Here is a 13,334-nt window from a genome sequence, read left to right on the forward strand (position 1 = left end):
ATTTTCTGTTTAAAAAATACAGCAGTCCTTGCTTTGCAGGGTAGGGCAGGAGTCTGAAACCATGCAAAGCGATCTTAATCAGTGGGAAAAACTGCAATTGTTCTTTGACTTTAAAAATTTTTTTTCTCAAAGAGTTAAAAACTCACTGTTGATTACAAATGTACAGGGAAACAAAAAGATAGTAAAACTAATAGTTATTTAGTATTCTGTAACTTAAAAAATTAGACACATTAAGAACTAAAGTGTGTTTTCTTTGTAACAAACTTATCAAGAGTGGTTTGAACAGTGCTTGTCACCTTCTGGTATAACTTATGACAGAGCAAGTGTCTTTTCTCTGCCTTAGCGAATTGTCATATTTCTTTTTAAGTTAGGATCATTTTCCAACATTTTATACTTTGTTGTCAATTTGTAAAATATCTCTCAGATTTCCTTTAGTATGAAGGTTTTTGTCAGCATCTCTTCCTGCAGGACATTCCATCACTTTCTTCATTTGTGTGGATAAGTTGGCCTTTACCAGTTCTTCTGGCTGTGGAGATAGAGTCTCCATAAAGGTGGCAGTGGCAGCATGCCACAGCCAGCTCTTTCTTCTATAACTCCATTTGTGTGCCATTCACATTTCAGTTCCAGCATTAGCTTTAGTTCTAGTTCTTTACTGAACTTTCATCTTTGTGGACAGTTCCCTATTTCGATTATTCATTTCAATAAAATGTCATGTGAATTTTATCACTGGTAGACAAGGAGGCAGGACAGCTACACACTCTGCTGTCCTTGTGTGAACTGAGTAATGGATGTGCAATGATCAATCACTGACAGACTTTGAAGAACTGATGTTATTAGTCACTGATCATGATTTGGGGGCTGAAGTTAATAGTGAAATTTTTTCTTTATGTAATTACTCAGTTACTACGCCACGGTAACTGAACCATGTTGTTTGAACCATGTTGTTGGGGGGACTGGTGTCATTTAACTAAGCCGTGGTAACAAATCTGTGCATAATAAAATTGTTCAAAGTGAGGACTGCCTGTATTGCAAATGTTGCTGTTTCTTTTTTCAGTAGAACAGAAAAATATAAGAAAGAATAAAACCCGTGATATCAACTTGGCTTCCACATAGTTTGGTCAGTTAATGTGTAAAGTAGAGAACAGGAATTAAATGCTTGGTTCCAGAAGAAAACGTTTAAGCAAAAAAATATGTATATTCTATGTGAGTTATCTATTAACTCACAAAGTTTTTTTTTTTTTTTTAAATTTTATTTTATTTTGTCAATATACAATGTGGTTGATTATTGTGGCCAATCACTGAAATCTCCCTCCCTCTTTTCTCTCCCCCCTCCCTCCCAACAGTGTCCTTTCTGTTTGCTTGTCATATCAACTTCATAGAATTGTAATTGTTGTGTCTTCTTCCCTCCCCCTAACTCACAAAGTTTTGAGGCAGGTGCCTTCTGTTCTCCTTTTTTGACAGATGAGAAGGTACTTGTGTGGTGCTAAGTAATTTAAGCACAGTAGAAACAGCACCGGTTTTGGAGCCATACCTAAGCTGCATTATTTAAACTCCTTGGGCCTTTGTTTTCTCACCTGTAAAAAGAAAATACTACATCTTAGAATTGTTGGAAGATTAAATGTAAAGGAACCATTGCAATTCTTGGCACATGTTAGGTGTGCCATATTTCTTTACTTTCTAAACCAGAATTTATCATTTAGATTTATTCTCCACAGTTGTTTGGCGTTTATTTTGTATTGTCCAATTTGATGCAAAAGGAATGATTTTGGAATTAACACATCTATCATAACAACGTAAAAGCATACAGTACAGATAAAAGATGTAACCTGTCAGCCTCAAAAGTGGTTAATTCTAAAATGGTAACGTAAGTAATTTCTCTCTGTAGTATCAATCATTTCTCAGTAATTGTTATTTCTGATTTTAAGGTAAAATTTGCTGTGTTTTGTTTTTAAGAAGTAGTTTAAAGGGTATTTGTGTAGAGAATTTTTGACGCAGTTTTATTGATGAATTTCTCTCTCCTATTTATTTTCTGAAGTGATCCTTGGAAAGCATAAAATATCTCATTTTATACACAATATGTTCTCTATAAACCCTTGATCACATTGGCTTGCTTCATTATATTGTTTGGGTTTCTTACCATTTTACTTCTTTTAATTTATTTTTTTAAGATAATGAAGTTTTTAATTAAATGTGATAGTTTGGTAAGGTTTACTTTTAGATGCTTGTTTTTGATAGTATTTTTCCAGGGTTGATCTGAGATGACAGACCAAGATTTTTTTGACTGTTTTTAGTAATCTGGGGAACTACAGCCAATTTGTTATAACTGTCATAAAGCCATCTCTGGAAAACATATACCCCTTCTGCACTGTTTTTACATGTAGCCCATTGTGCATAGCATTTGACCCTTACCAGTGCAGGACATGTGACTCAAATTTTTTTCTTTTCTGTAGCAACAGAAGAAAAGAAATCTCTGAAGCGAACTTTTCAGCAAATACAAGAGGAGGAGGATGACGACTACCCTGGCAGCTACTCTCCCCAAGATCCTTCTGCAGGACCCCTCTTGGTATGTCTCCACACCCAGATTCTAGGGAGAGCGGCTAGAAGAGACCTCTAGTTGATGATTATGGCCACAAGATGGCGCTGGCGACCCATAGTATGGAATTGCCAGAGGGCAGCTCTGGGGTCATAGGGTGCAAGATCCCACCCAGTGAAGCTTGCCATGCAGTGGGCTTGGCTTTGTCCTTACATGCCATGACTCCAGGATGGGTTTATGTTTTATAAAGTACATGGGTTTGGTTTTTTTTACTCCTCGAAATAAAAAATAGTCTTAAAAAATAGATTTTTGTGAAAGGGGTAAATGTTACAAAGATATTAAAAAATCTTCTGCCGTGGCTTTTCGCCAATATAGCATGGTTGTTTTATAGTAAATAACTTACTAATATCTAGGTACAGTCTGTGTGCCAATAGCAAATTTGCTACACTATAGCCTGTTTAAATATTAAAACAGGGAGTTAGTTTTTAACCATGTGTTTGTGTCATTTAGCCCTTTGTGCAAGCTAGATCATAAACTCTGCATTGGTTCATTTTATCTACTTAAAGTCAGAGGCTCAAGGAGACAGATTAAGTAACTTGCCTGATGTCTTAATTTAAATCCAGGTCTGTCTGACTTCAGAGTTCATACTTTTTTCTGTGGGTCTTACTGCCTCCTGTTATTTTGTCTAAAACTGCTTACTTTATTTCACATGGGTGTGTTAAAAACCTATGTAAATAGGAAACATGTCTATTTGTGTTCTGTAAAAATGTTGGATTAGACTGGGTTACCTGATAGCAGTGTTAGGTCATATGTTTTTGCATTTAAAAACTTTAAAGAGGACAGCCTGGATTATCAACTTTTAGGGTAATCTAACAACCATTTGTAGAGTCAGCCACTCTTAGGTCATAATGGACTAGTTAACCTGTCAGCATTCTGTGTTAGCAAACCCAAGAAAGAATTGAAGAAGGTGGTGTACATTTCATTTAATCAGTCAACACACAATTGTGAAACATCTGATGCCTTTATTCTATACTGGAAATAACACAACATTTGAAATTAAGCAACATGAACCAGACTCCATTTTCTTAAGTTGCCAAAAACACACTCCTATAGAATTTTTAAAAATAATTATGCAAAATTTTATTCATGTCTTGTCATGAACTTAGAAAAATTAATTTTGTACATTGTCTTAGAATCCATGTTATTGACTTCCACATAAACTGTGGGACTAAGAACTTTTATGTCAGGAATGACCATTTTTAGAATTTGCCTCCACCTCATTTAACTCCAGCTAATTTTCTTTAAACCACTTATGTTTTAATGAATAGTATTGTTTGCATTTTCATTTTACAGACTGAGGAACTAATCAAAGCTTTGCAGGATCTGGAAAATGCTGCTTCAGGGGATGCTACTGTCCGACAGAAAATTGCTTCTCTGCCCCAGGAAGTTCAAGATGTTTCTCTCTTGGAAAAAATAACAGGTGAGAAGGTAGAGTTTGGGTGAAAGATGAGGAAAGAGGGACATATCTGTAGTGCATTAAGCCCTAGGATATGCCTATGTCTGCAAGTATACACTTTCTGTGTAGTACTGGGTACTCTGCCATCTTGGGATTTGCCAACACAACTCACATGCTGAACAAAGAAGCTCTTGAAATAGTCAAAACCTTGAATAGTTGATTCTAGGAATGATTGCAGAAATGCTGACATGTCACAATCTGTGGCACTCTAAGATCTGTTTAAAACGGTACAAACTGTGTGGGCTGGGATGGAAGGGATAGGCATTGAATTCATGACTCTCTTACTAAAAGAAGAAACATTTATGATTCAGGGCTGTGTGATTTATGCACTGTGTACTGACAAACCCTGTAGATGACAGTGCCTTTAATACCAAGAATTCCAGGTGTGTGTTGTTAGTCATGTCATTGTGCCCTGATGGTGATCACCCCGAGTTAAACAGGGAGGGGCAGTTGACATTATTCCCACTTTCTGAAAGGAAGGAATAAAGCATGAACTAATCTTTGTAGAGTATGCTCTGTGCCAGGTATGTCCCCACGTTGCATAGCAGGGAATTGAGGCTTTGAGAGGTTAGGTGTCTTGCACAATGTCACACCAGTATTGGATCTTAGGTCTCAAACCTAGGCTGCAAAGCCTATGTTCTTCTCATTACAAAGCCTCGGACCTTTCTTCCAGTCTCTTCCAAAGGCCACCCTTTCCCCCCTCCGTTCCACTGACTTGGCTGCTTCTTTAATTCTTCCATATCCATCTAAAGGAAATCAAGGTCACTCATGAAATATTTCCTTCATTCAACATGTATTTGAGGCCCACTGTGTAGAAGATGCCGTTGCTGTCCCATCCAGGGGTAAAATGCCAAGAAGAAAAACAAAGCAGGAATGTGGGGGCAGAAGATGATTGAGGGAGATACCATTTTAAAGGTGGTCAGGGAAGACCTTTCTGATGAGGTGACCTTTGAGCAGAGACCCTCCAAAATTAGGAAGCAAGCTGTGAAGATACCTGAGGGAAGGAGGTGCCACCAGGCAGAGGAAACAGTATATGGAAAGATCTTAAAGACACGGAGGTGCTTAGTTGGAGAGTACAGCATGGAGGCCTTCTAAGTTACACGAGAAGCATCTCAGCTCTCTCACTTGGCTTTCCCAGCCCCAACAATTCATCTGTACTGAGAACTACAGTCTATTGATTCTTCTACCTCTTCCTAGCCCTCAAGTCCCCATTTTCTTCTTTACTCAGCTTAGAGTCTTTATCATTACTCTCTCGAATACACGTTCAACCTCTTTTCTTCTCTTTCCGCCTTCACTATAGTCTGCTGGATAAATCCCTAAACTGGTTAAATCCAAATTTAAAAAAATTATTATAATAAAAAATTATTATAAAAAATTTAAATAAAATTATTCTGTCTAAATCACGATCTGCAAAAATTGGAAGTAAATTAATATAAAGCTAGCAATGTGTGTGATTTCATTTTTCTGTTTTCACTGACCTAAAGTTTCTTTTAAAATATTTATTTATTTTGATTTTTAATTATGGTAAGATACAGTAGTGTTAAGTACTTTCACATTGTTGTGCAACCAGTTTCCAGAACTCTTTTCATCTTGCAAAACTGAAACTCTAAACAACTTATTTTTCCTTCCCCTAGCCCCTGGCAACCACCATTCTTAAACTCAAGCTTTGATCTATTCCTTTTTTGTAACTGTGCAGCTGAGTATGGCAGGTAACACCCCTTAGCTGACCTTTCCTCTTATTTCTGTAGATGCATATGCTGTTTTTTAAACCCACCCCTCTCCCTATGTGTTAGACCTGCTTCTTCTCACCTACTCAAGGACATTGCTTCAATAGTGCTCCTCCTTTCTCTTTTCATTTTTTCTCTCTGCTGGATTATTCTAAATAGCATGAACCCATGATGTGGTTTTTTTTTCCACATGGGAAAATTTTTTCTTGATCCCTAGTCTTCCTGTAGCTATTCCCCCATTTCTCTATTCTTTTTAGCAAAACACCCTGAATGGATTGTCTATGCTGTTTCTACTTCCCCTCCTCCTATTCTCTCTTGATTCTACTTTATTGAAACTGCTCTTGTTAAAGTTGCTGATGAATTAGTGGTGGATTCTCTGCCCTCATCTTTTTTTTTCCTTTTTGTCTTTTTTTCGTGACCGGCAACGGATCGCAACCCTCAGTGTCGCGCCCGTACTGGACCGGGACCGGCAACGGGATCGCAACCCTCGGTGTTGCGCCCGCACCTCGCTCAGCCAGTGAGCGGCCGGTCTGTATGTGGGATCCGAACCCTCGGCGGGAGTGCCGCCGCGCTCCCAAGCGGCGCACTGTAGCAGTGCGCCACCGGGCCGGCCCCTCTCTGCCCTCATCTTAACTTGACCCCAGGAACATTTGGCCAAATTGATTATTTCCTCTTCTTGAAAATATTTTCTTCACTTGAAGTGGGAGACAGAATAATGGCTCACCAAAAATGCCTGTGTCCTAATCCCCAGTACCTGTGAATATGTCACCTTATGTGGTGTAAAAAGACAAAATTACAACAAATTTAGTTTAACGATTTCAACTGGCTTTATTTGTGATTCTAGACTCAGGCATTGCTTCATTCCATAAAATAGAATAATTGTTCCAATGAGTTGAGCAGAGCTTTATAGATAGAAAAAGGGCTGAAGAAAACAAACAAAAATGGATTTGTCATTTAAAAGTTACTTTTCTTGTAAGTTAGGGAGAGGGAGACAGCAATAGAAAAATAACTGGGTAATATCAGGTTACTTCAGGATAAGGATTAAAACAGAGAACTTAATTATCTTGTTTGGAAGATTAGGCTATTTTCTCTCCTGAGAAATTTTCTCTCAGAAGGTCAGATAACAACTGTTTCAGTTTGGTGATGGGAAACTTTAGCACGGATGACTCCATTTTGATTTTTAGTCTGGTCTGTTGGGGTGTAGTGCAGTAGTTTAGTCCAAAACAGTGGCCTCCTATAATTTTTATGTAACAGTGGCAAAAGGGACTTTGTAGGTGTAATTAAGTTAAGGATGAACATCCTGGTTTATTTAGAAGTGGACCCAATTTAATCACAGGGTCCTTATAAGAGGGAGGTAGGAGGGTAAGACTCAGAGAAGGAAACATTACTAGCAGAGGAAAGGTTGGAGCGATGTGCTTTGGAGATGGAAGAAGTGGACACGATAATAATTAATAAGATAATGCGTTTGTGATGTTTTAAGCCACTAAATTTGTGGTAAGTTGTTACAGCAGCAGTAGAAAACTAGGACCCCAAATTATCCTAGCTTTCTTTCTTCCTCTCTCTCTCTGGCCATGTCTTTTCAGCTGCTTTGCTAGTTTCTACACTTCTCCTTGACCTCTTAATGTTGAATACTTACCCCTCTTCTCTAGATAGTTTCACTGACAGTTGGTCTCATCCAGTTTCATGGATTGTTTTAAATAACAATTTTTATGCTGATGGCTCCCAAATTTACATCTCTAGTGTTGGCCTCCCCCTTGAACTTGAGACCCATACATGCAGCCTACTACTCATTATTACTAGTTGTTGTCTTGAAAGGCATTTCAAATTTAACCTGTCCCAAATTGAACTTCTAATCTCCCCTCCAAAACTCATTTCTCTCATTGTGTTCCCCATCTCAGTGAACGGCCCCCTCCTCATTCCTGTTGATCAGGCCCAAAACTAATATCTGATAACTTGTCACCACCTCTACTGCTGCCACCTGGTGCAAGGTGCCACCATCTTCACTTGGATGATTGCAGTAGCCTACTACTGAGTCTCCCTGCTTCCTCCTTGTCCCACATCCTTAGCCATCATTCTATTCTCAACATAGTAACCAGAGTGATCCTGTTAAATGGAAGATGGATCATGTCTCCCTCTGCTCTGAACACCCAGTGACTCTCCCACATCACCTAGAGTAAAAACTAGTCTCACTGCCCTCCACATTCTGGCCTGCATTACCTCGTACATAGACTTACCACTTTCCCCTTGCTCAGTGCTCAAGTTATCTGGGCTCCTTGCCAGGTGCTCTTCCCTCTTAGGGCCCTTGTACTTGCTGTTCCCTCTGGAATGATCTTCCCCAGGTAGTCACGTGGTGGGGTCTCACTTTCTTCAGCCCTTTGTTTACATCTCACCTCAGTGAAGCCCACCCTGATCACCTTATTGAGAATTGCAGTCCCCTCTCGCAGTGCCCAGTTCTTTCCCCTCTTCCTTGTTTGTCTCTGTAGTTCTTACCTTCAGCTGATAAACAAGTATAATATTATATATTGTTTTTCTGCCTACAGAGGGCAGAAAGCTTTTGTCCTTTTGGTTCCCTGCTCTCTGAAAGCCTCGGCACACAATAGGATCTCAAATATTTGTTAAGCTAATTGGAAGGTTTTGAGCAGAGAATTGGGGAGCATAAAAGCCTAATCGAGGTGGGCTTAGGAGGAGAGGAGGTGGCTACAGGGAGTATAGACAACTCTCTTGAATATTTGTGTAAGAGGAGAGCAAGAAAATGGGACAATAGCTGGAGAGTGGTATGTGGTCAGAATATGTAGCGGCATGTTTATATTCTGATGGGGGTGCTTTAGGAAGGAAAGAAATTGATGAAGTGGGGGAAGCATAGGGGACAGTTGCAGAAATTGAGTTCCTGAGAAAGCAAGAGGGAATGAAATGCCCATGCACAAGTAGAGGGCTGGCTAAAAGAGGCTCACAGCCACTCATCTGATGTGTCAGGGAGGGCAGAGAGCATGAGTTACCTACAGGTAAGTCCCTGAAGTGAGCATCTTGCTTCTACATTTTGACTGTATTTTTTGTATAACTCATTAAACTGTTACAAGTTATTTTTCTGGATTGTAATTATATGTGTAAATGAATTATTTCCCTTGAACAAGATTTGAGGGTGAGAATTGATTTTTTTTTTTTAAAGATGACCAGTAAGGGGAACTTAACCCTTGACTTAGTGTTGTCAGCAACACGCTCTCCCAAGTGAGCTAACCAGCCATCCCTATATAGGGATCTGAACCCACAGCCTTGGTGTTATCAGCACCACACTCTTCCAAGTGAGCCACAGGCCAGCCCGAGACTTGATTTTTTAAAAGCTTTAAATCTTAAAAATTAGTGTTTTCTTTGCCACAAGCATTCAAACATCTTAATTAATTAACCATTAAAAAAAAAGATCAGGTAGTCAATCAACGACAAAGCTAAAACCTAACCACCCCAGCAGCCTGTTTGCAGACCACACCACCAATGTAGAAGAAGTATTGCAATCCTCTTTACCCTCTGTGACTAGTGCTCTCTTTTCCTCATTCTTTCCCTTTCACCAACAACATCCGTTTGTTCCCTATCCCCAAGGAGGGTAGAAGTGCCTGATCTTTGGCATCAGGCCTGATTTTGAATCCCTCAACAGTTTATTTTCCCCAGTATTCACATTAAGACATCTAAAAGCCAGGTGAGTATTTGCCAAACAGAGACACTGTGTTGGGAATTCTTAAATCCCAGTGACCCAGGAGAGTGCTGAGGTCTCTTACCTCTGACAATCTACATTCATAGGGAGCAACAGATCTGTATCAATCTGTAACTCACCTTTTACTTTGTCACATAGAGCTGCTGGAATCTCTGGTGCTCTTTGTTTCACATCACCGACCTTCTGTTTTGATCCTTAAAGGCCTTTATAAAATGAGATACACATATTTCAAGTTTTAATCTCACCACCACCCACACACAGTTAATTATATCAGTTCTTTATAAATTTAAACCTGCCTTTTGTTTCTTCTTCTCATTTCCTGATGTTGAGCCTTTGTTCACCACTTCTTTCCAGGAATATCCTTTCTTATACTTCAGCACAGTTTGGTTTTGTTTCTAAAGCATGAGTTGCAACCCATAAATTGTACATCACATCAGTCTGGCAGGTAATGACTAACGTTTTTTTAAAAATGGAATATAATAGAAGATAGAACACTTTGCAAATAGTAAAGATAAGTATTGTTTTATGAAACTTTTTTATTTTTATGTGTTTACATAGTGTATTTCTACTGTGGATCAAGTCCAAAAATATATGAAAGCCTCTGTTTCTTATCAGACCCTATATTTTTCTGAATGCAGAAAGAGAGCTCATACTCAGGTTCAAAACTTACAAGAGGTTGAGTCCTATAGATCCATTTTTGAGATGGATTCTGGCTTTGAGTCCTAACTCCTCAGCTGCATACATATCAAACCTGTCATGTAGCACTTTTTTGTCTTAGTTTCCACACCTAAGAAATGAGTGCTTGCTTTTTTATTTCAGAGAAATGTAAAAAGAATACTTAATAAAATAATATAAATGAAAGCACTAATTCTCAGAGGCAAGGAAAAATTATTTCATGATGACCTTAGGTATCTCTTTCTGTTTATTTGTAAAGCTTTTACAGGAATAAGCATTTAGAAAGCTTTTGCCAGGTTCCACCCCCTGTACAATTGCTTCACTTCAGGTAACTCAGAATAATGGTCCATCTTGTTGACAGTGTGAATGCCTTTGGAGTTCTTGATAAGCCAACCAATTGTTTGTCCACAGGTTCTGGCTTATTCTCAGACTCTGTATGTTGCGAGAGAAACTGTTAACCTCCTCTGAAATGTTCGCAATTGTATCTATGTGATTTGTATATCGTCTCTCTCTCTCTCTCTCTCTTTTTTTTTTTTAAATCTCATTTGTACTTAGACAAAGAGGCAGCTGAACGTCTTTCAAAAACAGTAGATGAAGCATGTCTGTTACTAGCAGAATATAACGGGCGCCTGGCAGCAGAACTGGAAGACCGGCGCCAGCTGGCTCGGATGTTGGTGGAGTACACCCAGAATCAGAAAGATGTTTTGTCAGAAAAGGAGAAAAAGCTAGAAGTGAGTACACTGCAAGGCAGACCCAGACTGCCGAAGTTTCCCTTCCAGTAGCCCACATTGGGAAATTTTTATTATGCCTTAATTAACAACATTTTCATCTTTTAAAAATTCATGAGATGGGACCATCCATTAGATATTGTAATTATGTGAGCATAGTTAAAAATCGAAGTCATGTTTTTATATGTCCAGGAAAGAACAAATCAGATTATAGGAAACAATGAATTCATAATCACAGCATTTAGGATCTTAATGTTGCTTTAGTTTGAACTCACATTAAAAAAAAAGTTATAAACTGAGGTACAAAAAAAACACAAGGTCATTGAAACCAAAGAATGTTTATTTGGCAGTATTTGGGAAATGCTTTAAAATGTCTTCCTTTTGAGTCGTATGGACATTTATTTCTGACTTATATCCATGCTAAGCTAAGACCAGTAAGTTATCTGCCTCCAAGCTCTGTCTATAGTCAGTTCTAAAATCTCATGGTAATGTTTGTCGAGCCCCGTTGTGAAACTGTTGAGAAGGAACTCATTTTTACCTGAGTGGAGGACTTTAGTTTGGAGGCCCTTGGGGAGGGAGTTCAGAAACATTTCCTCAACCATGCACTTGTTTGGCTTCTTAATTAAATACATGGCGGTTTAACCTCAGTACTTAGTCCCTGGGGATGACAGAGCCAACAGTGTGGATGTTTGGGAACTTTGCTTGACCCAAGCTGCTGGGCTTCCTTTTCAGGAATGTCTGCTCTTTTTTTAAGAGAGACGTGGAAAAGACTTGCAGCCAGTGGTTTTGTGAAGGGAGAAAGTTCTGGGTTGGAAAACCAGTCACATTATAATACAAGAAACACCTTTTAAATCCCATTCAGTGTAGATCAGTGGGGGAGAGAGCCCTCTCACCCCATGCAGTCAGGAAACCTGTTCTCTGACAGGGAAAGGGGGGAGCATTGACTTAGCTATTTGCCTTTCAACACAGTCATCTGACTTGAAAGAGGAAATGAGTGGTAGGCACTTTTTACCATATCCTTACCTTCAGTGATTATGGGAGATATGATGGGTGGTTGTAGTGGGAACTTCATATTCCTAGCCAGCTTAAACATGAAGATGGGAAGTGGCTGTAAAAATAGCATGGCTTGGATTTAGAAATCAGCACTGACCAGAAATCCTAGAGGGAGTTTCACAGGCAGTACCAGACGGTCATTTATCTGAAATGCTCATCTTTCACTGAGGAAGCATTTTCAGCACTGTGCCTCGGGACTAATAAGAGAGTGTAATTAATGATTCTGGTTGTAAGTCACCATGCCATCTGTTGAACTGCCCCTTGGCGACACATTAAGGGCTTTCTCTGATCTGTCAGACATTGATTATCATGAGCAGCTGTTGTTGGGTGGAACGTGGCAAGCCACCATGGAGGACAGAGTCTTTGAGAAGGAGGTTGGGTTGGTAGAGCTGTTTAACTATTCTGTTCCCTCTCTTCACAGTTGCACTTTTCTCCATATATTTCATAGGGAATCATTCTGGTTTCTGTCGGAGCAGTGGTTTGCTGGATGCCATGAGACGTCATTAAAGCAGAGAAACAATGCAAAGTTTGGGTCTGTCCTGTAGCTTTCCAGTCCTCATTACTCTACACTGTTCTTTCAGTGGAATGGTGTTGGCATTCCATTGCTTAAGCAGCAAAACAGGAAGTCCCCACCACTGGAAAGTCTGGAGTCTCAACTAAAGGTTCTTATCCTAAACTGTGTTTCCCAGCCACTTGAGCAGAGTCATTCATGGTAAAAATAGAGCTAAATTTGCTGCATTAAAAAAAGCAAACAAGTAGATACTACAAAAGATGAGAGATGGCATTAGTTGTTTCTTTATCCATGCTTGCTAAAAGATGTGGTCTGCTCCCCAGAATCTCAGATTTTTCTCCCACATCTTATAATAGACTGGTCTTATTCCATTATACATATCCCTGTGGTGATGGTAAAACTTGATAAGTATGTGCCACTTGAAAGGTGCATTAATACTATGAATTCCTCCACATGTTGCAAAAGTCTCTTATTATTTGGGGTAGTACAGAAGGTATACCTGTCTTTTTTTTTTTTTTTGCCTCATTAGAGGACACTTTGATATTATTTAGAGTCTCTGATTTGTTGGTTTGGGGAGCTGAAGGGACCTTGTTTTTTTTTATATATATATATATATTTTTTTTTTTCTTAATTTTATTTTGTCGACATACAATGAGGTTGATTATTGTAGCCCATTACCAAAACTCCCCTCCCTCCTCCCTCTCCACCCTCCCACCCAACAGTGTCCTTTCTGTTTGCTTGTTGTATCAACTTCAAGGAGTTGTAGTTGTTAAGTCTTCTCCCCCCCCCCCCGGATTGTGTGTGTGTGTGTGTGTGTGTGTGTGTGTGTGTGAATTTATTTATTTATTTTTAGCTCCCACCAATAAGTGAGAACATGTCGAATAAATA

The 13,334-nt window shown here is 39.1% G+C and overlaps 1 protein-coding gene across 1 annotated transcript in view; it reads left to right on the forward strand.

Moving 5' to 3' along the window:
* Positions 1 to 12,676, forward strand: part of RPRD1B (regulation of nuclear pre-mRNA domain containing 1B) — a 31,594-nt gene extending 18,918 nt beyond the window's left edge. The window contains exons 4-7 of the mRNA XM_008575560.1: positions 2,451 to 2,563; positions 3,887 to 4,013; positions 10,710 to 10,885; positions 12,384 to 12,676. Of these exons, the coding sequence (XP_008573782.1) occupies positions 2,451 to 2,563; positions 3,887 to 4,013; positions 10,710 to 10,885; positions 12,384 to 12,431 (464 nt within the window). The 3' untranslated portion in view covers positions 12,432 to 12,676. The remainder of the gene's footprint in view (positions 1 to 2,450; positions 2,564 to 3,886; positions 4,014 to 10,709; positions 10,886 to 12,383) is intronic.
* Positions 12,677 to 13,334: the final 658 nt, after the last annotated feature.

The sequence above is a fragment of the Galeopterus variegatus genome, unplaced genomic scaffold (assembly GCF_000696425.1).
Source record: "Galeopterus variegatus unplaced genomic scaffold, G_variegatus-3.0.2 Scaffold59, whole genome shotgun sequence".
Taxonomy (NCBI): Eukaryota; Metazoa; Chordata; class Mammalia; order Dermoptera; family Cynocephalidae; genus Galeopterus; species Galeopterus variegatus.